Raw genomic sequence first — 25,169 nt, 5'->3', positions numbered from 1 at the left:
GGAGGCCATCAACTAGTACTTACGCTAGAGAAGCTGAGATGTCTGCGGGAGGAGATGAGACTTGCTCTCCCCCACTCCCTCTTCTGTTTGCACTGTTATCTGGCCACTTCAGATGTTCCATTACCCTATGTCTTTGCTTTCCCTTTAACCAACCTTCCTGGGGGCTGTAATCTCCCCTGCCTCGTTCTTAATCTTGAATGCTGACTACTGACTGCTGTGCATCCTTGTATCTATACTCTGTTATGTACCCAGTAAAAACATTCCAGGAAACAGGACAGGGGCTACGTTGTTCTCATGCTTCCACCAGCGAGGTGAAACAATGTATGCCCTTAGAGGCTTCTGGTTTTATGCACTAAGTTTGGTATAAGTTTTGTGATTTTCCCAGCACCAACTGACCACTGTCCCAGGTTGGGATCCACTAGATGCCCAACGAGTAAGTTTAAGGTTCCCGTAAGAGGGGACCAAGCAAAGATGTATGCAAAAGGGACAGGAGAAAGAACATCTCAAAAAGAGTGAACAAAATCATACTTCTTAAAAGATAGGCATTTTCTGAGGTGCAACCTCCAATGCCTTCTTAGAAACAATGGAGATGGGATGCTCTGGACCTGGTTTACTTCCAAAAATCAAAAGGATAGCAATAAATAAGGAATTATACAGATTAGCCATATCTGCAGAAAGAAGTCTTTCCTGCAAAAAGTTAAGTAGAGATTTGGCATTGTGAAAAATCTCCATAGGGTCTATTCTCCTTGACTTAGGAAAATTAAAGACTAGACAAACACATTTACAAAATTCTGAGTCCTCAAGATAATTCCAGATAACATGAGAATACAGTCCTGAAGTCTTCCACACACAAAACCCCTGAAAATAACTGATGCTAAAGAAAGATAATGAAAAAATCAAGTATCACCAGAGTCATAGACATATACATGTACTATGAAAAAAAAAAAGAAATATCTTACAAAGAATATTAAGAAAAATGTTCTACTGGATAACAGAAAAATTTGGACCAAATCCCTTCTATGAAGAAATAGCTGAAAATATACTGAAGGACACAGGAAAGAAAGCATAAGGAAACAAGAAAAAATAAAACATTAAGTTCAACTATAAAGTGAAAGAAAAAAATAAGACTGCCCTTACAAAAACAAAGGCAAAATAGGAAAAATTACAATAAAGAAAAAGTTGCAGAAAAGCAAATAGAAGACAGATATAAGAAAAGCAAGGGCTCGGTGCCCGTAGCACAATGGTTACGGTGCCAGCCACATATACCAAGGGTGGCGGGTTCGAACTTGGCCTGGGCCAGCTGAGCAACAATGACAACAGCAACAAAATAAAATAGCCAGGCATTGTAGCTGGTGCCTGTAGTCCCAACTACTTGGGAGATTGAGGCAAGAGAATCGCTTAAGCTCAAGAGTTTGAGGTTGCTGTGAGATGTGATGTTACAGCACTCTACCAAGGGCGACATGTTGAGACTCTGTCTCAAAAAAAAAAAAAAAGGAAAAGGAAATTGAAATAAAATAATAAAATGGAGTAGAGGCAAGTCCCAAAAGACAAAAACAAACAAAAAACTCCAAATAATTTATAAACAAATAACACGGATTAAGAATATTTTACTGGGCTCAGCACACATAGCTCAGTGAGTAAGGGTACCAGCTACATATACTAAGGATGGCAGGTTCGAGCCCGGCCTGGGCCTGCTAAACAACATGGCAACTCCAACCAAAAAGTAGCTGGGTGTTGGGATGGGCACCTGTAGTCCCAGATACCTGGGAAGCTGAGGCAAGAGAATCGCTTAAGCCCAAGAGTTTGAGGTTGCTGTGAGCTATGATGCCAGGGCACTCTACCAAGGACAACATAATGAAACTCTGTCTCAAAAAAAAAGGAATATTTTACCGAATTAAAAGAGTTGGATTGATAAGTGAAAGAACAAACTTTGACAAAGAGATGAATGTTCAAAATAGTAAGATATATTCTAGAAAATTTGTGGAGTTCAAATGAAAATAAAATCAGTATTTGGGTAACCAAGCATAAAGATCAAGGGGTAGGAGTGAGGGGTAAATGTGGTCTCATGCTTTCCCATAGAAAACCCCAAAGCAAGATATTGTAGAGGAATCCTCCAACAACCTCTAGAAAATGGGCAGAGTGCGGGAGCCTAAAAATGTTACATCTGGACAAACTATGACTTAAAAAATAAAGCAATATACCAAAACTGTAAGAACTCAGAAAAATATTTTTCCCATGGGCCTTTCTTGAGTAATCTGCTAAGTAAGAAAATCTATAGAAAAGATGATTGGTGATGGCATTAACTCTAACAGTGAGGACTAAAAGAAAATAATATATATGTAGGATTAGAATTATGAGAGTATAAATGTCATATGCTCTTGGGCTATAGAAATAATATAACAAAAATGCAAAGGGCAGGAGAAAGGATGAGAAGTAGTGCAAATATTCCAATTTCCTTATCTTTAATAGCTTCAGACTAAAGCACATCACTAAAAGCTAACATATCATTAGTAGAAATATAATTAGATAGAGATTAATACCATGAAAGACAATACAATCAACCCAAATCACATGTACAGGAGAGGGAATGGAGAAGGGAAAAGGAAATATAGTAACTTTATCATTGCTGATGAAAACAACTCAGGTGTGTTTAAAGAAATAGGGAAGTAGATTAGTGAATGATAAAATATTCTTGCTATACTGATACTCACTAGAATAAAAACACCAAACTTAACTAATTACCAGAAGAAATCAATACATGGGGGAGCCTACAGGAAAGGCTTTTAGCAGGCATAAAAATAAAAAGCAAAACATAGAATGACAACTGATACTAAATACATTTATCATCATAATAGACATGTGTAAAGTTAACTCATATATTAACAAACAGGAGTTAAGATTAGGGCTTTCTAGTAATAAATGCAAAAAATGACAATAGATCTTGGGCAGCATCAATTAGTACCTGCCATAAACATCTCCATTAATGATGATAATAAGGTATTTAAACAACAAATAACAATCCTTTTTTTTTTTGTAGAGACAGAGTCTCACTGTACCACCCTCAGATAGAGTGCCATGACATCACACGGCTCACTGCAACCTCTAACTCTTGGGCTTACGCGATTCTCTTGCCTCAGCCTCCCGAGCAGCTGGGACTACAGGTGCCCACCACAACGCCCGGCTATTTTTTTTTTTTTCGTTGCAGTTTGGCCGGGGCTGGGTTTGAACCCGCCACCCTTGGCATATGGGGCTGGCGCCCTACTCACTGAGCCACAGGCGCCGCCCTAACAATCCTTGTTTTTTTAAGGAAAAAAATAAGGTAAACATTATAATAAAAACTATTAACAGGATATATACCTCAGTCTAAGAACCTGAAATGTAGTTTAAAAAAAAAAAAAAACTGGAAGCACCTCCATTAAAATCAGGAACATGACAGGATACCCATAACAAACACAATTATTCAATCTTCTTGCAGGTACTAGCCAATACTAATAAAAATATATAAATTGAGAAAAACAAAATTTATAAAGGAAGAAAGCTTTTTGATTGTTCTGGTGACTTACCCTTGATTCTCCCTCATGATTATGTGGGTTAACTAGACAGTTCTGCTTTGCTCTCTAGAGTAATTCAAAGTTTCTACTCTAAAACACTCAAATAGTTAACAGAGCCAATATAAGATTCTAATGTTAGATGATGTTTAACTAAAGAAACATTTTCAATGCAGGATAAAATGTATTTTATCTGGAGTTCTTTGGAGGTCATATTCACATGTTCCATCTTTAAAATGGGTGCTGAAGGATGCCTGCCTTCTTTTTAACTAAATACAAGATATGTTCCAAACTCAAGATTGCTGTGATTAAGTTTGTAAACTGACCTTTTCAACTTAGTTTACAAAGACATTGTGACTCATGCATTTATTGTTCTAGACACAGTACTGAAGCCGAAGCTTGATCAAGAGCCCAGTATCAGAAAAATAAAAATGGTATAGATGAATAACGTGGCATGTTTTATTCTGTAAGTTGCTTAAAGCATTTGATTCTCCTTAATGTGGATGGAATATATACACTTTGGAACCAAAAATGTGTGTTATGTGAGATGTGACTAATACTTTAAGGTAACCCACCACCCCCCTTTTTTTTTTTTTTTTTTTTTTGCAGTTTTTGGCTGGGGCTGTGTTTGAACCCACCACTTCCAGCACATGGGGCTAGTACCCTACCCCTTTGAGCCACAGGCACCACCCACACTATGAGCAGTATTCTGTCCTCTCTCAGATACAGAGACTACATCCAACATTTCAAAAGAGGCAAATGTGTCTGCGATATTACAGAGTTGAATGGTATTCAAAGAAACTTTTATTTCTTGCTATCTCAGAAAACAAAGAACAGTAAGTCTAGAATAATGATAAACAACTTTTTAGCTTTTTGAGCAAGAGCTAACTCAAGAAAATAAAAATGTTACCTTTCTTTCTGCCCCATATTTCATCTTTTTGGAAACTGCCTCTACTGTACATCCTGATTCCAGTAGAGTTGTCAATTAAGGGGCCACTTCCCTCTTTCAAAGGTTGTATGCGACCAAGCAGGGATAATCAAAGTTCTTGTTCAGTGATTGAAATGGGAACTGGAAAAGAGAGGTGAGTCTATCTTTTTGTGAGAGAGTGAGTTTAAAAATCTTGTAAATATGGAAAACGTTAGGATCCATCCTTCTAATTTTGTGGAGACAGCCTAGCTACAGATGAACTCAAAAAATAGTAACATAGAAAGATGTGGATAGACTGACTCAGGATACCACTGGAACATGTAGATCAAATGACAAGCTATACCTGAAGGATGGATTATATTAAAATAATTCAAATAATAGGAAAAAAATTAATTTTATTAAACTATTATCAACTATTTTGGGAACAACATTATTTGCAGGATACTAGCTTAAACCTAAATATGCAAAGGTGCAAAAATCACACATTAATACCCACACTCATTAGAATTGTATTTATCCACTTCATGAAGTCTCAAGTTCTGTTTTTTCTGCATTACCATCCTTGTACTATGGTGTTTTGTGCAAGTCTCTGAATATTTTTATATATTTCAACCATATTTTATAAAATTGAGTAAAAAAACAAATTTAAATAGTGCTAACATTAGTAGGTTTAGATTAATTTTAAAGTTAGGAAATAAAACCTCTTCTTTTAAATTGACTGTTCAATTACTTAGTCTTCAACTTTCCTATTTCTTATGTACTTTATGAGGAAAAATAAGGGATTATTGTAGGTAATGTTAAGACAAGCACAATCCAACCAAGATTATAATAAGCAAATAAATTCTTAAAAATGACATATAAGAAAAACTTTTAACAGCTAACATATACTGCTATAACTATACTGACATCAAAATGGTTTTTGGCTTATTCATTTTTTAAAAAAATAACAAATTTGATGACATATTAAAGTAGTTGAGAACTACAGAGTAAAACAAAAAACTTCCACTACAAGATATATCAAAATTTGTATGTTGAAACGGACTAAGTGTATATTGATATAAAGGAATTGTATTACACTGAAATATATCAGTGACTATTCATATGAACAACTGTAAGCATAGAATTGAAAATGACAGCTTAAGCAAATATTAATAAACAGTAAGTCATAATTAAATTTAGAGTGAATTTTAAATGATAGTAATGTGTATATAATCTTTTTATAGTTGAGTGAAAGACTGAAAATATTACATTTTGAAAATTTTAGGTTCTTTTTAAGATACATATTAGCTAAATCAAAATTACATATGTACTATCTTTAACAAAAGTTATCTACTGGTAAAGGCCAAGAATCCTATACAACAAAGCTTATAGGTGGTTATCACTCTCTCAAATTATGGCAATATGTGATATTTCTAACATAAAGCAAGGATAATCAAGGTTATCCCTTTTTATAAATATAAAGCATATATACTGTAATCAGTCTTTTTGTGGTAATATAGATTTATATAAAAGTTAAATTAGAAAGCGACTAGTACAACATTAAAGATTTTTACAAAAAATAATCCATATAAGTCCTATAAATGACAATCGGGTTTGAACCTGCTCAGATATTCACTACCACCTACAAGTGTGACAAAATTTCCTCTTAAAGAAAAGGGGTCACTTAGAGAAAACTATTATGTAAATAACACGATAGGCAGCATAAGAATAGGGCAGAATTATGAGACACAAAATGACAAATTATAAAACACTTCTATAAGATATATACAACTAAACAACATATAAGGCATTATAGAATTGCCCCATGAAGGATACAAGAATTAAGTACTAGCATGATCAGAGAGAAGAAATCAATTCCAGTAAAGATGGTTAGGTATGAAATTCAAAGAAACAGAAGAGGCTAAAAGCACTCTAAAAAAAAGCAAGCAGTAAGGCGGGGAGCAGTGGCTAAGGCCTGTAATCCTAGTCCTCTGAGAGGCTGAGACAGGAGAACTGTTTGAAGTCAGGCATTCAAGACCAGCCTGAGCCAAAATGCAACCCATCTCCAACAAAAATAGAAAAAATTAGGTGGGCACAGTGGCACATGCTTATAGTTGCAGCTACTTGGGAGGCTGAGGCAGGAGGGTCACCTGAGCCAAAGAGTTTGAAGTTGCATTGAGCTATAGTGACACCACTGCACTCTACCTAGGTGACACAGAGTTAGATTCTGTCTCAAAAAAAAAAGGAGTGAGCAGGGAGGAGCTTAAGCATGTATCCTTTCAATCCTTAGAAGTATCCAAAGCCTACTCACAACACAGTGAAGACACTTTAGAAAGAGATAAAAGATTCTCAGTTTTTTATTTTCTTATATAGAAACTACTTGGGATTTAAGTTTATATTAGACAAATGATATACGTTAGCCAAAATGCCATTACTCCTCTGTATATATTGATATGAAAATACCATTTACAAAATGATATACAATGGTACTTGACTTAAGATAGCTTGACTTTAAGATGGTGTAAAAGTGGTATTAAGTAGCACATGTACTTTAAATTTTGATCTTTTCCCAGGATAAAGATACATGATACAATATTCTCACAATGCTGGGCAGCAGCTCAATTGATACTATGCTGTACTGTGTTGCCACATGATTTGGCCAACTATTGGCTACTAAGTGTTCTGAGTATGCTTATGGTAATCTAGGCTAAGGTATCAAGTTCGATAATTTAGGTGTATTAAATTCATTTTTACTTAGGATATTTCCATTTATGACCAGGCTCACTGGGATGTAACTCTACGGTAAGTCAAGGAGTATCTACATACTTGTAGCACAGTAACTACCATAGTGCCACAGCTCTAAGACACCTGAAGAGTGGTGATAACCATACACTCCATGATAGGGGTTTCCTATTTCTAACTTTTCCTAGGTCTCCTAAAACCACTTAGGAGGAATAAAGAATCCTTACTGACTTTTGCCCTCTGGTTAGATTTCTTATACTGGCTCAGCAAATTCCAACTAGGCAAAGAGGTGAAAAAAAATAACAGAGAAAAAAATTCATGAAGTAGTAAATTAACTGAAGGGAAAATTACATGGTTATAGGAAAACTAGAAAGAGATTCTTATTTTTATCCTGTGAAGATTAATTGTTTAAAGGAAAATACAGAATAAGCATTATTATTTAAACAGTCCTTACTGTGATTTTAATTGTATCATTTTATACCACATAATAATAAATGCCCCCTTGATCATTTTATGTACTCATATTTTGAAACAAATGGTATAATTGTCTAGGTGTCCAAAGAAATTCTAATTCTAGCACAAAGACTGTGACTTTGAAAATAACAGTATTAATTTTTCTTACCTGTAATAACAAAGGTGTTCCTGATATCTGAAGTTTCTCCTAGTTCCAAATGTTAATGATGCTTCATTACTTATAGCTAATTCACAACTTCCTTTTTCCTAAATCAGACTTCTTAAATCAGTGTTTTTCCTAATTATGATAGAAAGTTTCCAAATGTATCACATTTTAGAAATATTAAAATTCAAATCTACTTCTGACAAAGATTGAAAATAATGACCTTACAAATAAATTAAAATCTTTTATTTCCTACCAACCATGTTCTAGCAATATTGGAAGCATTAATTAAAATTTGGAACTATATAAAAACCTTAAAGCAACAATTAGCGAAAGTAAAATCATACAAATAGTCCCTATTAACTTAGCAAGTTAAAGATTTGCGTTAGAAATAGATACTACACTAGAAAATTACGTACATTAGCTGTAGTCTGATGACCGTCTGCAATCATAGTACTTAGAAGTATAACTACTTTCCTGTGTATAATTTTAGCACATTATTGGTAACTTCCCTAAATTTCCTAAACTTGTATGTAATCACTTTCCCATACATTTCCAAGGAAAGGTTTCATTTACCATTGCAAACATTGATTTATTAAATAATAAAGAAGTCCATGCTTTATAAATATAATTTCTCACAGAGAATTCAAGAAAAAAAATTTTCCTATCACAGATAGTTATCAATAAGTCTTCCAGCTAATATTTCATTGAAGAAATTAAGTGGGAGCTGCATTTACAGATGATGCTCGTGCTTTGGCCATTCTCCGAACCAATGCTTCGTGTCTTTTTCTCTGAATTTCTTCAGGAGAACATTTTTTATTTTTCTCCTCTTCCTCTAAAAATTAAACAAAATATAGATTTTAGTTTTTAGCCTACAAAGTCATTCTGAATATGAGATTTAACTTTTGCTCTTTTATTATTCAGACTTGTTGTACTAGTTTGGCTATTAAATCAAACTAAACTACTACACATAAGAGTCCAAGTGAATATATACAGACATAATACTCCAGGTCAACAGAAAAATCAAGCACTGATCAATCTGTCTCTATTTGATAACACTCTTCACAGTGTGATAAAAGTGTTTAATTAAAAACTATTTATTTTGACTACCCATAGAGCAATTCTTATGAACAATCACATCTAATTTATATGAACTCTGAATGAATATAACTAGGAATTTAAAAGTTGTATGAACTTTAAGAATAAAGTAGTCAAATTATAATGAGTGTATTTTTACTATAAAATAAGTTGTATTAATATTAACATCTATTTTTTTCTCTATAGAGCTATAAAGTTTTTATTTTATCCATTGAGAAAAAAATATCTCAGAGTGATAGAATGAAATCTCTTATGTTAAAATGACCACAAGTGACTCACTGTTAGATGTTTACTTGGAGGATGCATTTTGCAGAAACTTTAAAATGTTTCTATTAACTTAAAAAGTTGAAGCTTTGTATTAGGAATTACAGTAGAACCTCCAAAGTTGACCATCTCCCTACACTGATCACCTCATTATGTAAACCTAATTTTCACAGACCAGACGTGTTTCAAATATACGTTTCAGTACAATAGCCTTAGTTCCTCATGTTGACCACTTCTGTATGTGGACCAGTTTATTACAGTCCCTTGGTGGTCAACTTACAGAGATTCTACTGTATTTTTTTATTTAAATGATATTTTAAGTTTAAGACCATTACACCAATACATATTTAAGTAAACTTTTATTGGTAAAATTGTTATAAAACATGCTTTTTAAGAAACAGATAAGAATTTGTAATACTATCGGAAGAGAAATATTACCTATATTTATATTGATATTTAGAAAAAGATTCAGTATTTGTTATAAGACATTTCTCTCATTAACTAAAAATACATTTTCCAAAATACATTCTGTCTCCCCTCTCTTTTCTTGGTGTAATCAGAAATGTGAGACAGTATCAGGTATATATTTTAAATAATTCCCCCCTTGATTCTGATGTCTTTTGTTTCCTAAGCTAGTTATCTAACAGATTGTAGCTATTTTTCCTTACAGAAAGATACTAGAAGATATTTTATAATTACTTTGACTAATTATTTAATATTTCAGGCTGAAAGCTGAGAAACACAAAACAACTCAGGAAATACACACAGAGTTTATATTCAGTTGACTGTATGAAAGGAAAACACATTAATAATCCACAGTAATAGAAAAGAATGCAACTTCCTAAAATTGGTCTTACAACTGGTTTGCTGATATTTTGGAATAATTTCAAATGACATCTAGTCACACCATGAATATTGATTTAGGGACTCATCCATTTTTCCCATCAGTTTTTCCTTTAACTTAAATCTATAGTAAGAAAACACAGAAAAGTCTCAAAACATTGCAAGGTATTAAACAACAGTGGTTCTTCTTAACCTTTACCTTAAAGTGTAAAGGGTCAGAAAGTAACCATTTTAACTTTTGAGGTCTCTTTCTGCAACTGCTCATCTCTGCCACTGTAGCATGAAAACAGTCATGGATAATACCATGAAAAAATATGTTATGTTCAAATAAAACTCAGTTTACGGATAATGAAATCAGGATTTCATATATAGTAGAACCTCTATAAATTGACCACTCAAGGGACTGTACCAAACTAGTCAACATATGGAGGTGGTCCACATAAAGAACTAGGCCTACTGTACTGATATGTACATGCGATGCATGTCTGGTCTATGAAAATTAGGTCAACTTAAGGAGGTGGTCAATGTAGGGAGGCAGTCAATTCTACTGTAATTTTCAAATGTCACAAAATATTCTCCCTCTGTTTTTTTTCCAACCATTTAAAATGTAAAAATCATTTTTAGTGTGCTGACTGTACAAAAACAGGCTGCAGGTTTGCCAACTCCGTCCTGAAATCCATTGAGGGAGTTAAGTGGGTTTTGTTTCAAAGACATTCCTTGAAATGCAGCTTGCTATACACCAAAGTAAAATCTTCGATAAACCAAACAAGAACATACCTTGGGGGAAAGACTCCCTATTCAATAAATGGTGTTGGGAGAACTGGATATCCACATGTAAAAGACTGAAACTAGACCCACACCTTTCCCCACTCACAAAAATCGATCCAAGATGGATAAAGGACTTAAATTTAAGGCATGAAACAATAAAAATCCTCAAAGAAAGCATAGGAAAAACACTGGAAGATATTGGCCCAGGGAAAGACTTCAGGAAGAAGACTGCCATGGCAATTGCAACAACAACAAAAATAAACAAATGGGACTTCATTAAACTGAAAAGCTTATGTACAGCTAAGGAGACAATAACCAAAGCAAAGAGACAACCTACACAATGGGAAAGGATATTTGCATATTTTCAATCAGACAAAAGCTTGATAACTAGGATCTATAGAGAACTCAAATTAATCCACATGAAAAAAACCAACAATCCCATATATCAATGGGCAAGAGACATGAATAGAACCTTCTCTAAAGAAGACAGATGAATGGCTAACAAACATCAGAAAAAATGTTCATCATTCCTATATATTAGAGAAATGCAAATCAAAACCACTCTGAGATACCATCTAACCCCAGTGAGAATGGCCCACATCACAAAATCTCAAAACTGCAGATGCTGGCATGGATGTGGAGAAGGGAACACTTTTACACTGCTGGTGGGACTGCAAACTAGTACAACCTTTCTGGAAGGAAGTATGGAGAAACCTCAAAGCACTCAAGCTAGACCTCCCATTTGATCCGGCAATCCCATTACTGGGCATCTACCCAGAAGGAAAAAGATCCTTTTATCATAAGGACACTTGTACTAGATCATTTATTGCAGCTCAATTTACAATCGTCAAAATGTGGAAACAGCCTAAATGCCCACCAACCCAGGAATGCATTAACAAGCTGTGGTATATGTATACCATGGAACACTATTCAGTTATTAAAAAAAATGAAGACTTTACATCCTTCGTATTAACCTGGACGAAGAGGAAGACATTATTCTTAGTAAAGCATCACAAGAATGGAGAAGCATGAATCCTATGTACTCAATTTTGATATAAGGACAATTAATGACAATTAAGGTCATGGGCGGGGGAAAAGGAAAAGCAGAGAGAGGGAAGGAAGGAGAGGGGTGGGGCCTTGGTGTGTGCCACACCTTCTGGGGACAAGACATGATTGCAAGAGGGACTTTACCTAACAAATGCAACCAGTGTAACCTGCCTTATTGTACCCTCGATGAATCTCCAACAATAAAAAAAAAAAAGTGCAAACAACAGAAAACATCAACAAGATTAATACTAAGAGATTAGGTGTTACAAATAAATTTAAAAGAAAAACTGATAATGTTTGATAACAGAATAGATAGGAGTTTTGGAAAAACTCAAATACCCCAGAGAGATTTAGTCCTTAATGGAATTACAATGACACGTGACCCCTGGACAACATGGATTTGAACTGTGCAGGCCCACTTACGTGCAGATTTCCTCCTGCCTCTGGCCCTCTCTCCCTGCCACACACAGCAACATCAACCTCTCCTCTTCTTCCTCCTCAGCATACTCAATGTGAAGATGATAAGGATGAAGACCTTTACAATGATCCACTTCCACTTAATGAATAACGAATTTATTTTCTCTTCCTTGTGATTTTATTAATAACATTTTATTTTCTCTAGTTTGTTTCATTGTAAGAATATAGTATATAATAGAAGTAACAAAAGAAATGTGTGTATCATCCGTAAGGCTTCAAGTCAACAGCAGTTAATAACAGTTAAGTCTTGGAGCAAGTAGTTATATATGGATTTTTAACTACATGGGGAATCAGTGTCCCTAAGCCCCATGCTGTTCAAGGGTCAACTGTTTATGTAAATAAACTCATGCTGAGAACAAGGATGAATTAGTTACAATATACTCACTTGAATAAAAACTTTAATAGAGATTGACAATAATTTTTAGTTTCAAAACATCTAGTTTGGGCTGAAATGTAGAGAATTACCCATTGTCAGTGTTGATAATATAAATTGATGTAACTTGCTTAGCAAAAAAATATGACAATATCCATCGAAATTTAAAACTTTCTCTTATATTGATTTTTAGGAATTAACATAATAAAATCATACAAACCTGCAGAAATTTATATAGAGGATATTCACTAGAGTATTGTTTATAATTGCAAAAAACTGCTACCAACCTAAACTTTCATCATAGAGAAAGTTAACTATGGTACATCCATGTAATATACCATGTAGTCATTAAAAGGTCATTGAAGTACATACACTAACAGAAAAAGATATCTATAATATATTAAGTAAAGGTAAAAGCAAGTTGCCAAATAGTAGGAATATAATGTATGATTCCATCTAGTAATTAAATAAATTTATAGGCATACACACACATATATTCACATGAGGTCCAACAATTAAGTTCGCCAACTCACTGTAGAAAAAGTGCTACATACCTCATTGCTGCTTATCACTATGGTCACCTTTGAAACTCTGTCCTTAGGAAGCTATGCCCTGACTCCAGCACTTCAGTCTACCTTTCAAAGCAATTTTGGAATTCTTTTTCTGGAATGGCCATCAGAACTGTAAGGAAGCTGACAATTAAGTTCGTGAATTCACCCTAGAAAAACTGCTTTGAAGGGTGGACAGTGGCACTGGTATGGGTGCATAGCTTCCCGAGGGCAGTACTTTGAAGGTAACCATAGCAATATTGAACAATGAGGTATGTAGCATTTTTTCTAGGATGAATTCACAAACTTACCACATTGTTGACGGGCAATTTTTATGCAGAAGTCATCCCATGTCACTAGCTGTCTGTAATTGAATATAAAAGTGAAATGAAGCTGATACGTCCTCCATATGGTACCACTGCTTTATCTAAGGATAACTCCTGCTAATTTCCTTCTGAAATTTTGGAATAAAGTAACCCAAAAGTGGCTCATAGTCTGCCTTCATTAGATGTAGCTTATGAATTATCACTATTATGAAAAAAACATAAGGATTTGCTTGAACCTTATTCTGGTCATAGTTTTAGGAAATATCGGTGTTTCAAGTAAAGGGTCCACAGACCAGTAATCTCTCTGAGAGATTTTTTGGTTTGTCTCATCAACATCAATAAACTGAGAAATTTCTTTGTATCACTAATGTTAACTTCCACACATGGTAAAGTTTTAGCGGAGTTTTTATAAAATTCTTCCATTTGGTGGTGGTATAATCTGTTTGAGAAGCAACTAAATCAAAAAACTATCATCAAAAAGTAAATCTGTCATTTCACTGATAACTCTGTGGATCACTAAATTTAACACTTACATCCAAAATATTTGTATAATCCTCCAAGGTTGGTGTAATATCTATCATTTTCAATCCACTCTTCAAAATCACTTTCACTATCAGATTCTATTACATTTCTTTTTTGCTGTTTTGGTGTTCTGATTCATAATTGTCTTCTGATAAACTATCATTTTCCAGATCACTACAAAATATTTCAAAATCACTTGAACAATCAGATAAAGCATTTGCATAAAATTCATTGAAAAATTCTTCACCGTCATAAACCATCATGGTTGAAATGTCTGTAACACTAGAATTGTGATAAACACCTGACTACCTAGAAAAATAATTTTTTATAATAAAGTGAACATGACTAAACACAATCAAGAAAGTTTTTATAATATCCTACATTCCTCTGTTTTAAAAATTGTAATAGCTAATACAAGTGCAAACAGAAGTTAACTTGTGACTAGTCAACAATGTGTTAAGTGTCTGACCTTGTGTATTTACACATGCACAAACCTCCCTTTTTATCTGCATAGCAAATGCTATAGGACTACCAAGCTGTTAGTAGTAGTTTCCCCTGAGCGATGGTTGTGGGAAAAGAGAGTACATAACTTTTTACTTCATATTATTTTATACTGTTTTTTTTTCTTTGTAGACAATCAGTGTATCACTGTTGTAAGTTAAAAAAAGAATACAGTTACTTAAATAGGAAAGTTACAGCAGCAATGCCAATGAGACAGATAACAGTGATTATTTAATTACAACCTGTGATAAAAGAAATTAAGAAATAAAAAACAATAAAGGAAAAGACTGACTTAACAAATTCTTTAGAAAGGCCTCTGCAGGGCGCCAGCCCCATATACCAAGTTGGCGGGTTCAAACCCGGCCCCTGGCCAAAAACTGCAAAAAAAAAAAAAAAAAAAAAAAAGACCTCTGCAAGCAATTAATACTTACATTGAAATACAAGAAAGCACCAACAAAAACATTGAGGGTAAGGAGAGTCAAATATGGGAAGAAGTAGTTTTAGTCAAAAGGAATAGCATAGTTTAAGTTCCAAACCTAGAAAAGAACACATTCTTTTTGAGAATTGGAAATAAAGCTGGTGTCGCTGAAACTTTGTAAGTAAGGGAAAAAAAAGGGGATGGAGGTTAAATAATCCAGAGCTTTGTAGATGACAATGTAAAGTTTGGATTTTTTTTGAAATATGATGGGCAGCCACTGAAGGTTGTTTAAAGCATAGGAATGCCACATGAGACCATTCTGCTATTTGGAGACTAGAATTGATAGGAGACAGAATAAAAGAACTGTAATAATCAAGAAATGTTGTTAGGTAAGGGTAGCAGAAAGTGAGAAAAAGGGACAGTCTTGAGATATAATTTTTGAGATATGAACAGTGGAACTTACTGACAGAATGGAAAATTGGGGAAAAGAGGGAGTGAAAGATCAGAAATGACAGGCTGTATCAAGTAAGTAAGTCACAATTTTAACCATAACAATGATAATGTTTTTTATATTGTTCACCTCACTAATCTGAATGTAGGAGTAAGACTGCTGGAGTTTTGAAACAATGAGATATTTTGTAAATACAATCTTAAAACACTGTAATACATATATCTAAAAGTATAATTTTCAAAAAAAAATGCAAAAATCATTCAGTATTTACTTAGTAACAACTACGTACTAATCATTATATTAAGTGCTGAGAAAGAATTTGAGAAATAAATTTCATATTTATTTAATGAATATTAAATATTATTTAAATATTCTTCATGTCCTACAGCATAATTGTTTGCAAGAATCACTTTAAGAATTCTAGACAAACATCACAGAATATTTTCCCTTTTGTTAACTCACATTCAAAACAACCAATAACTAGTTTTACTACTTTTCAGTATGATGCTTTTCAAAAATTACTTCATACATACCTTTTGAAGACTGTTCCAAAGACTGTTGTTGAACAACTTCTCCCAGTAACGGGCTGACAGAAGTAGTTTTCTTTTTCTCCAAATCCTGTGTAATTTTGGTAACAGACACACTTCCTGTTACACAATTTTGATTAAACCGAGAAAGATTCTGACAATTTTTCATTTTTGTAAACGTATACTTTGAAGATTTAACTCTACTGTTAAGGATGCTTTGAGCTTCATCTATTATGGTCTTACGGGATAGTTGTGGAGTATTCAATGTCTTCATATAAGCGGCAATTTCTGTACCTGTATGCTCTGAATTCACATTCAAATTTGAACTTCCAGTAAGAACTGATTTGAAATTATTCACTTGTGTTGGAACACCAGTGTTAGCCCTAGAGGCACTGATCTGACAATTTGCATTCTTAGAATATATAGCCAAGTTTGTTGTAGCACCTAAAAAACTTGGAGAATTTCCCCATTTTTCTCCTTTCTCCATCTTTACTGATTTATCCATTTGCGAGCTATTTCTTAAGGAAGATGTTTGCCTTGAAATGTTGCCCAGATTCAGATGCTTTGATTGTACCGCATGACTTCCTTGTTTAGATGTAGTAAACATGTTTTTGGCTCCACTTACGGAATTATTATTGACCTCAAGTATGCTCTCTGATGTCCTGCTATCCCTTCTATTGTCTTCTTGCTGAGTTAGTCTTTCAACGTCATCACATGCTTGGTACAACAAATCATCATCTACATCATCTGCTTCCCAGCTATCTTCTAGCTGATGACACGCTGTAATAATTTCATTGGCAAATAATGGATCATTCCAATCATCAAAGAACAAACTTGATTTTGATGCATTAGTCTGATCTGGGTTACTAACACTGGTTTCATTACCTGGAGTTGCAGAGCCCAACAAATCAGTATCAACAGGTGCTTTAATAGACTGACTAAAAATGGGCTTATTTTTTTGATCATTAGAGTATCTTGTGTTCAAAGCAGATGTTTCAGAGGCATTTATACAAGAAGTAAATTTAGTACAAATATCTTCCTTTACTTTTGTCAAATTAGATGCAGTTGCAGTATCTTGAATTTTGTCTTGAATAACAATTTTATTGAAAGATTTCTCAAATTTCTTGTTATTTTCAGTGGATGATAATTTGTTTGATTTATTAGTTGGATTTAGTGAAAGCTGATATTCCCTGTTATGTGTCTTTGAAGGAAGACCTTGTAAGATTTTGGATTCTCTTAAGCTGACATCTAGACTTGTATTTGTTCTTGACTTACTTTTATCGTTTTTATCATTAAAGGTACAAATTCCCTTTTGACCAGTAACTTGGGCTGTTTTAAAAGAGAAGAGTTCAGGCACTTTGACGTTTTGTGTAACAAAACATTCATTACCTAGTAAGTTTTCCCAATCGTCCTCAAAATCGCTGGTAGTAAATGCATCAGGGGGCTTATTAGATGTTTCGGGCTCCTTAGTACAGGAAGTCACACATGACTCTATCATTACAGGAGTATCCAATTGAGAAGAAAGTGAACTGGGAGTTTTATTCAGCAGTTTTTCAGGGACCAGAGTTTCATTAATTATTTTGTCCTCTTTCAAAGTATTTTTCTTTCCAAAGGTAGTATTGCTGGTGTTCAAAAAAGCTTCTTGGCTTAACCATCCACTACACTTCTGAGTTGAACCATCAAAAATGGCATTAAGGGCTGCTTCAACATTTTGGTCAAATGGCTTCTGACTGCTACTTTGATCATTTACGTCAGGTGTCTCATTGTTTCCTTTGACTGGCTTCTTTATTATAACATTATCTACTTCAGTACCTACATTACATAATGACTGCATCTGTACATTATCTTTGTAATTACTTAAAGTCTCTGTTTCTGAAATCATCTGAATAAAATCATAATTCTTCTTGTCTTGCTCCTGAATGACATCTAGTTCTTCCATATTTTTGTCAAATTGCTTAGCCAATTTCATAAGTTCTTCTTCTTGATTTTGTGTCTTTAACCTATTAACATTAAAAATTATAACTAAGAAATGTTCTAAAAGACATTACAAATATTCAATTGTTATTTAACATATTTTGATGTTAAAACTCAAAATTTTTAACACTTTTATTATAATTACTTTTACTCCATAATTTTACAGATTAAGCCTAAGGAAATTTTTTGTTTGTTTGAGACAGAGTCTTACTATGTCGCCCTCAGTAGAGTGCCTGGCGTCACAGCTACAGCAACCTCCAACTCTTGGGCTTAAGTGATTCTCTTGTCTCAGCCTCCCAAGTAGCTGGGACTACAGGCACCTGCCCACAACACTCGGCTATTTTTTATTGCAGTTGTCATTGTTGGTTAGCTGGCCTGGACTGGGTTCAAACCCGCCAACTTCAGTGTACATGGCTGGCGCCATAACCACTGTGCAATGGGAGCCGAGCCAAGGAAATTTTTTATTAACTATTATGATATATTTGCAAAACTAAAACAGAATTTTTTTTTTTTTTTTAAAGACAGTGCTACTCTATCACCCAGGTTAGAGTGCAATGACATGATTTTAGTTTACTATAGCCTTGAACTCCTGGGCTCAAGCAACCCTCCTGCCTCAGCCTCCCAAGTAGCTAGGACTATAGAAGCCCACCACCATACCCAGCTAATTGTTTTTATCTTGGTAGAGATGGGATCTTGTTATGTTATCCAGGCTAATCTGAACTCCTAGTCTCAAGTGATCCTCCTGCCTCAGCCTCCCAAAGTTCTGGGATTATAGGCGAGAGCCACTTCATCTAATTAAACAGAAAGTTATTTAAATATATTTGCTTCACTGAATCCCACAATACCTGAAAAGTCAAAACTCACTTTGTGCAGCTGAATTTGGCTCTTGATTTTCCTTTTGCTATACTGGGAGTACAAGGAATAGCAGTTTCACCAATCCACATGCCCAGCATAGAGTTTGTTGTTGGTTTTTCATCCTTTTGGCAGAGGGTGATATAAAGAAGATAAAAACAAAAATTTTTTAAAAGAGAGAGAAATAAAAAAAGAAAGGCAGAAAACAAACCTAACAACCTTGAAACAAACCTTTGAATTATTACAGTCATAAATTCTGGTGAGTGGTAGTTATCAAACGAACTCAAAACTAATGAGAAGTTGGGGTGTGGCCATAACAAATTACAAAAAAGTAACCCATTTGCGTTTCAAAGAATGAAAACATTCTGAACTAGACTCTGCTTACTTAAAAAAAAAATTAAGAATTAAATTATATATCAAATGTGTATTTGATAAACATGTTTTTATCAAAATTAAACTGACTTATTTTAATTGTCATAAGATACTCATACGAACATTAGCATCAGAAACAAAAAATTGTGGCAGAAACCAACAGAATTGAGAATAAAAAGAAAGACACATTGAATTGTTTCTGTATTAACTGACTCCAAATTATCTTTATCTTCATTATAATAACCTTTATCAATGTTGACCTAATGTTGACCTAAATTCAGAACACAGAAATTAATGCCAGGACAGAATTAGAGATAAGAATAAGGTTAGAACCGATGCTAAAATGAAGTAGGAATAAGAACAAAAAATGAGAAAAAAAGTTTAACCATTTTAGATCTGGATAAAATCTAAGAAAAAGCCACTTGGGATTTGAATATTTTTGCTATGCCTTTGAATCACTTGATTACACAAAAATTAGAGAATAAATTTTATGCATTAGTTGCAAATCAGACCAACAAATCAAACTGATTAACCATTTTTACTCTATTTATAGTACCTAGAACAAACATAAAGAACTATCATGCAAGGTAAAAATAATCTTATGAGATTATAGGTTACTCAAAGACAAAGACTCGTTTTATGATACCTCAGCATCTATCACAACTCCTGGGCATAAAGGAGTCAGTTTACATTTATTTACAAGAAGGTTTAGGTGAAAAGACCCTATGACTTAGTACTTCAAAATCCTCAATCAGTCAACAGTTTTGTTTTTTTTTTTTTTGCAATTTTTGGCCGGGGCTGGGTTTGAACCCGCCATCTTCCGCATATGGAGCCGGCGCCTACTCCGTTGAGCCACAGGTGCCACCCCAGTCAACAGTTTTTTTAACGTCCACTTGAGACTCACTGAATTTAGCTTTACAAATACTCAAGAAAATGATTTCAACAACAATCTTGGAAATTTAAAAAAATTCTTAATGATTTAATTACGAATTCTGCCGTTTACCAAGTAATTTACAATTCAACTAATTTTCAGAGAATTATGACAACTTTATTTGCCCAATTTTACATAAGAGTAACATACATAGTACATTTATATCCCATTAGTGTTATATTTTACATATTTCTTCATTAACAATTACATAAACTAGTGATTCCCATTTACAGTCCAGGTGCTGTACAAGATATCTCAATGCATGACTTCATCTCATTCTGAGGAGTGGACTGTGTAAAGCTTCATGAATGATGGTAAGATATAACATACACATACCATCTTCAAATAAACAACACTGTACAGAGTATCCCTGAAGATTGAAATAAACTATCCAATTAAAATGGAAGTACATATTAAAAAAAATGGTACCTCTGAGAACATTATGAAATGAAATGATTTGAGGATAAATCACATAAAAATAAACAGCATTAATATTTGTCATTCTGAGAACATGACAAGCTTTTAAAGAGACCTAGATAATGCCAAAGATTTATATTTAAAAGTGCTCAGCTGAAGAGGGTAACGTTAAAAAGCAACTAATTTCACTGTATTTTTTCTTTTATACAAGTTACCACTTGTGTACCACTGCCATTTTTTTATGTGTACTGTTATTTGCAGCCCATTTAGTAAAGGGTCCAATAATTTACCCAATTATCTTTTTATCACTATTTAGGCTGGCCAGCCCAAACACATTTTATTATGCTTCTTTCATGTGAAACCCATTTAATGAAGATCTATTGTTAACGTATAGAGTAAGTAGTATGGCACAAATGCTATTTAACTAATGAACCATACGTAAAATGAATTTCTATAACATGCCAAACATGGAATGTAGAGCTAGTAGCAACAGAGTTGTTTTGATTGTACTAGTTGTATTTGGGATTTTTATAGCTGCTAAGAAAAACTTTATTTTCTGTCTATTCCACCTAGATGAGGGTGATTTCCCACAACCACATTTTGGGCCAGGCCATCTATGGTTTATAATTAATATAACAATGTTATGTTTCCAAGGACAAGTTAAGAAAAAAATACCACACTCCCTTCAGAGAAGAAACTAAGTGCAAATTAGATGTTTTCTAGATTTAAATGTTGTTAAATAAGAAAAAAGAGAGAAAAGAAGCTAAGAACAATTTCATGTGTTGAGCCGGTGCTTTTTAATAATAGTACTATGGTAAGTAATATTAGAGTCATTAGATGCCTTTGCACAAAATGACTGATTTAAACTTTTACTTCCATCTCACTCAAGTAGTACAAGAACTGAAAAGAAGAAAAAAAACTTTTGAAGATGGTTCTTAACAATCTTAACATATCCTTATATTTACAGTGCTCTATTATTTACAAATAACTCATCTAATCTCATCTTCATAATGATCTACTGAAGAGCACAGGACAAGCAGTAATTATAGTTTATGGCTGAACGAACTAAAGTTGTGAGAGTTCAGGTAACTTGCACAAAGTCACACAGCACAGGAGGCTGAATGAGGACTATATTTAAGTTTAGTGCTGTTTCCACTTTGATAAATATTTCTTGCTAAGTCAACACAAGTATTGAAGAACAGTTTCAATGGGGAAAAGTTTTACTATAGGTAGCAAACAAGTATCAATCACAAAAAATTATAAAAGTTTAAATTTTTATTACTAGCCCTATTCTATTATTCCAGTAACTTAAAAATGATGCCATATGTTGTTAAATAAAACACTAAAGAGAAAATAAACACAAAGCTCTTGTTAAAAATCATTACTCTAAAAAAATTAAAAATATCTTGAAAATGTTACCAATTTTATATTATATTCCTTTTTTCAAAACATGCATTTCAGAAGTAGAAAAAGTAAAATTAATTTTTGCTGCTCTATTTTTTGAAAAGAAAATTATAAAAATAAACATTTTTCATTTGAAGGGACTGTACAAGACTAAGAGGCACATTTTTCACTGTTTTAAAAACAAGCTATAAAACTAGTGATAATTACCTGAGGAGCAATACGATTAACAATATGTGAAATCTCATCACTATCTGTGGCGTAAATCTGTTTTTTTCTTCCTTTACCTAAAGAAACAAAAACATTTCTATAAATTTTAAACAAAAAAATCCTATTTTTTAAAAAATAGCTGTCACTTCTTAGAAAATGATTCTAATTAGTGCAGTTTAGATGACTATATGCTGATATCACATATAGATAAAAATCACAGAAGATTCTCAAAAAACATCTGTTGTATAGCAGTTCCTGGTGTTGTTACCCAACTAAAATTCTATAGTTAAATCCCAATCATTCATTGAACATGTACCACATAAACACATTAATAACAAATTACCTAACTGCTTTGTCAACGGAGAATTTTGATCCCAAAAGATATCATTCTGTCCATCTGGATCATTAGGAGAACTGAAGGTAGATGACAATGAATCCATTTTCAGCACTCTCTTTGGTGTTTCATACCTTTCTATATAAAATATGATTAAAATAACAATTATTGCATTTTAAAGAATTACTTCATAATACCCCAAATTCAAATAATAGCTTACGCTAATTTTTGTAGTCAAATATAATTTTTCCCAGACATTATTATATTACTTGAACCACAAATGAAATGCTTGTTTCACATAAAAATCCATGTATCACTTCACGAATTTGACATTGTAAATATAAAGTATTTTTAGATAATCTAGCAGCTCTATGAATGCATTATATAATAGTGTATAACTTAGTTTCATTCAATTCATAATCACTGGGACTTGCAGGTTTCAGGGAACCACCTGCAACTTACAGGTACATTTCAAAAAATGAAGCATTCCAACAGAAACTTCCATAAAAGTCTGTTTAGCCCTCTTTCAGCAATTCTATTCAACCTACATTAATCACAGTACTTCAAAAAGCATTAGTAATTTAATTCCTGGGGTACTTCTGCTGAGAGTCACTTTTAAATTTCTACAAAGATTTGTTTTTGTTTATTTCAGAACTGCTTTATGGCAGTAAATCAGGAGATAAAAGCAGTACTTTACGAACACGCTCTAGAAAGTCTTTTGTGAGTTTCAAGCCCCACCAGGATGTATTAATAAGTTTTATAAAATGAAACAACGAAGTTGATCACAACGAAGCCCTTAGTTCTCCACTTGGAGGGATGTTATCCATAGCTACTTCCGGTTTATTCATAACGAGGTGAGCCACTGGGATGACAGGCTATGATTTTTCAGATGGTCTCTCCTCTAAAGCACGTCGCCCTCAGTTTACTCCCAGGGACAAATAAATTCCCTGGGAATAAATTGAGGGCAACAAGTCCATCAGCTGTTTTCTTCTGGCTACTCGGCCGCTGCTGACTGGAGGAGCAGCCTAGAAATTTGTAATCCTCCCCCAAACAGGTAAATCACAGGACGCATTCCTGTGCCAGGGGCAAATGTGTGTCAAGCCTAACCGGGCACTGCTCAACTCAGGGACAAAAGCCGTGGGTGAGTGGCACAGGATTACTTTTGGACTCGGCGAGGGTTGCTTTGCAAGCCGAGAGAAAGCAAACATACTTCCAGACTCCACCCCCACCCAGATCTCCCCGGTGCATGCTGGGTCGAGCCCAGGCAGGCAGCGCGGCCGAAGTCTCACCCTCGGGGTTACTTTTACTGCATGACGCGGCTACCGGAGGCTGCTCTTGCTGCCGCCTTGGCCCGGGAGGCCCCTCTCCAGGCCCGCGGAGCCCAGAATCGTGGGCCGACCTCAGCCGCCTCCGCCCTGGATCGACCACCGAGCAGAATTCCTCAGCCGCCGCTGTTTTGCGCGGCGTGTTCCTCGGACCAGGGCTGTCCCCATGTTTCCTTCGACGACTCATGGCTTATGACTTGCCTCCACCCGCCGCTTCTCCTCTCACATTTTGCAACGAGATAAAAAAGGCAATAGTATTAAAAACAGCACTCCGCGCCAACGGCCGCCGCCATTTTGGTTGAGGGGGAGTGCGTCAAAGGTGGCCGCTGATTGGCTGCGTCCGGGAGGGGGCGGGGCCGTCAGGGTGCTGGCGGTGCGCGCGCTTCCGCTCCGCTACCCGTTCCTGCTCCGGAGGGGGTCTGGGCTGCGGTTCCTCAGGTGAAGAAGAGCTTAGGGGTGGGGGCCTGGTCTACTTCGCTGAGAGTGGGAACTTAAAAGGTGGAAAGGAGCTTGGATATACTAGCAGATTGTTTTGAAATGAATTTACAACGAATGTGCACATTAGATTCAGATTGTGGGTTTTTAGAATTTGTCAATAGAAAATAAAACTGCAGTTTTTCATAGACGATAAGTGCATAGAAAAAAAATTTCAAAAGTAAACAGAATTAAGTTAATAAATTAACAGTATTACTGAACACAAAGTGAATAGTCTTCCTTGTTTTTAATGTGAATAGAAAATTAACTGCACTATTTTCAAAAGACCTTTCCCTTTGTTCACCTTTATCTTCAGTCAAGTGTCCATTTAAACATTGTAGAATAAACTTGTCATATGACACCTACAGTGTGTGAGAGAAGTGGCCTTAGGAGGCATGCCATAGGCCATGAGTCCTCCAAGGAAGCAGTGAGGATAGCCCTGACCCGAAGAACATGCTGTGATGCAGCCAATGAGCAGATCAATGTGTTTGAATAGATTAGTAACATAATAACATAAAATTGAAATTTTCAAGAAATATGATTTACAATAGCAATTTGCTTTTACAATAGCAAGTAACTAGGAATTAAACCCAAGATTGCCAGTTCTACAGAGAGAAGTATAAACATTTTTTTTTTTTTTTTTTGCAGTTTTTGGCTGGGGCTGGGTTTGAACTCCCCACCTCCTGCATATGCGGCAGGCACTCTACTCCTTTGAGCCACAGGCGCTGCCTTTTTTTATTTTTATTTTTATTTATTTATTTATTTTTCAAGTATAAACATTTTTAGAGGAAATGGAATGCCTAAATAAATGAAGGGTCATACTATGATCGTGGATTGTTAACCTGGAATGTTAAAATGTCAGTTCTTGCCAAATCGACCTGTAGATTCAATGCCTATGTATTC

The 25,169-nt window shown here is 34.6% G+C and overlaps 1 protein-coding gene across 2 annotated transcripts; it reads right to left on the bottom strand.

Moving 5' to 3' along the window:
* Nucleotides 1-3,422: 3,422 nt before the first annotated feature.
* Nucleotides 3,423-24,079, bottom strand: ETAA1 (ETAA1 activator of ATR kinase). 2 transcript variants are annotated; one of them, XM_053589714.1, is made up of 6 exons: nucleotides 23,757-24,079; nucleotides 22,477-22,605; nucleotides 22,134-22,210; nucleotides 18,815-18,927; nucleotides 15,983-17,976; nucleotides 3,423-8,648 (listed from the first exon to the last, which is right to left on the bottom strand). In XM_053589714.1, exons 1-6 carry the CDS (start codon nucleotides 23,977-23,979, stop codon nucleotides 8,530-8,532), a joined length of 2,655 nt encoding a protein of 884 aa, XP_053445689.1. In that variant the 5' UTR covers nucleotides 23,980-24,079; the 3' UTR covers nucleotides 3,423-8,529. The 2 variants fall into 2 exon arrangements, with proteins under 2 accessions (XP_053445689.1, XP_053445690.1); XM_053589715.1 differs by lacking the exon at nucleotides 3,423-8,648 and adding an exon at nucleotides 12,643-12,756.
* Between the last annotated feature and the right edge of the window lie 1,090 nt (nucleotides 24,080-25,169).

This window comes from Nycticebus coucang, chromosome 4, assembly GCF_027406575.1.
Source record: "Nycticebus coucang isolate mNycCou1 chromosome 4, mNycCou1.pri, whole genome shotgun sequence".
In the NCBI taxonomy this organism is placed as follows: domain Eukaryota; kingdom Metazoa; phylum Chordata; class Mammalia; order Primates; family Lorisidae; genus Nycticebus; species Nycticebus coucang.
The sequence above is the reverse complement of the archived record's forward strand: the minus strand, read 5'-3'. Positions and strand labels throughout refer to the sequence as shown.

Bases quoted from the DNA above. Each gene is read 5' to 3' on its own strand.
- ETAA1 (XM_053589714.1), bottom strand. From the start codon at position 23,979: ATGAGTCGTCGAAGGAAACATGGGGACAGCCCTGGTCCGAGGAACACG. The intron at 22,211-22,476 runs GTAATTTGTTAT...TTGTTTCTTTAG, and splicing joins TCCGTTGACAAAGCAGTTAG to GTAAAGGAAGAAAAAAACAG. The intron at 8,649-15,982 runs GTATGTATGAAG...TTTAATTTTTAG, and splicing joins TTTGGAACAGTCTTCAAAAG to AGGAAGAGGAGAAAAATAAA.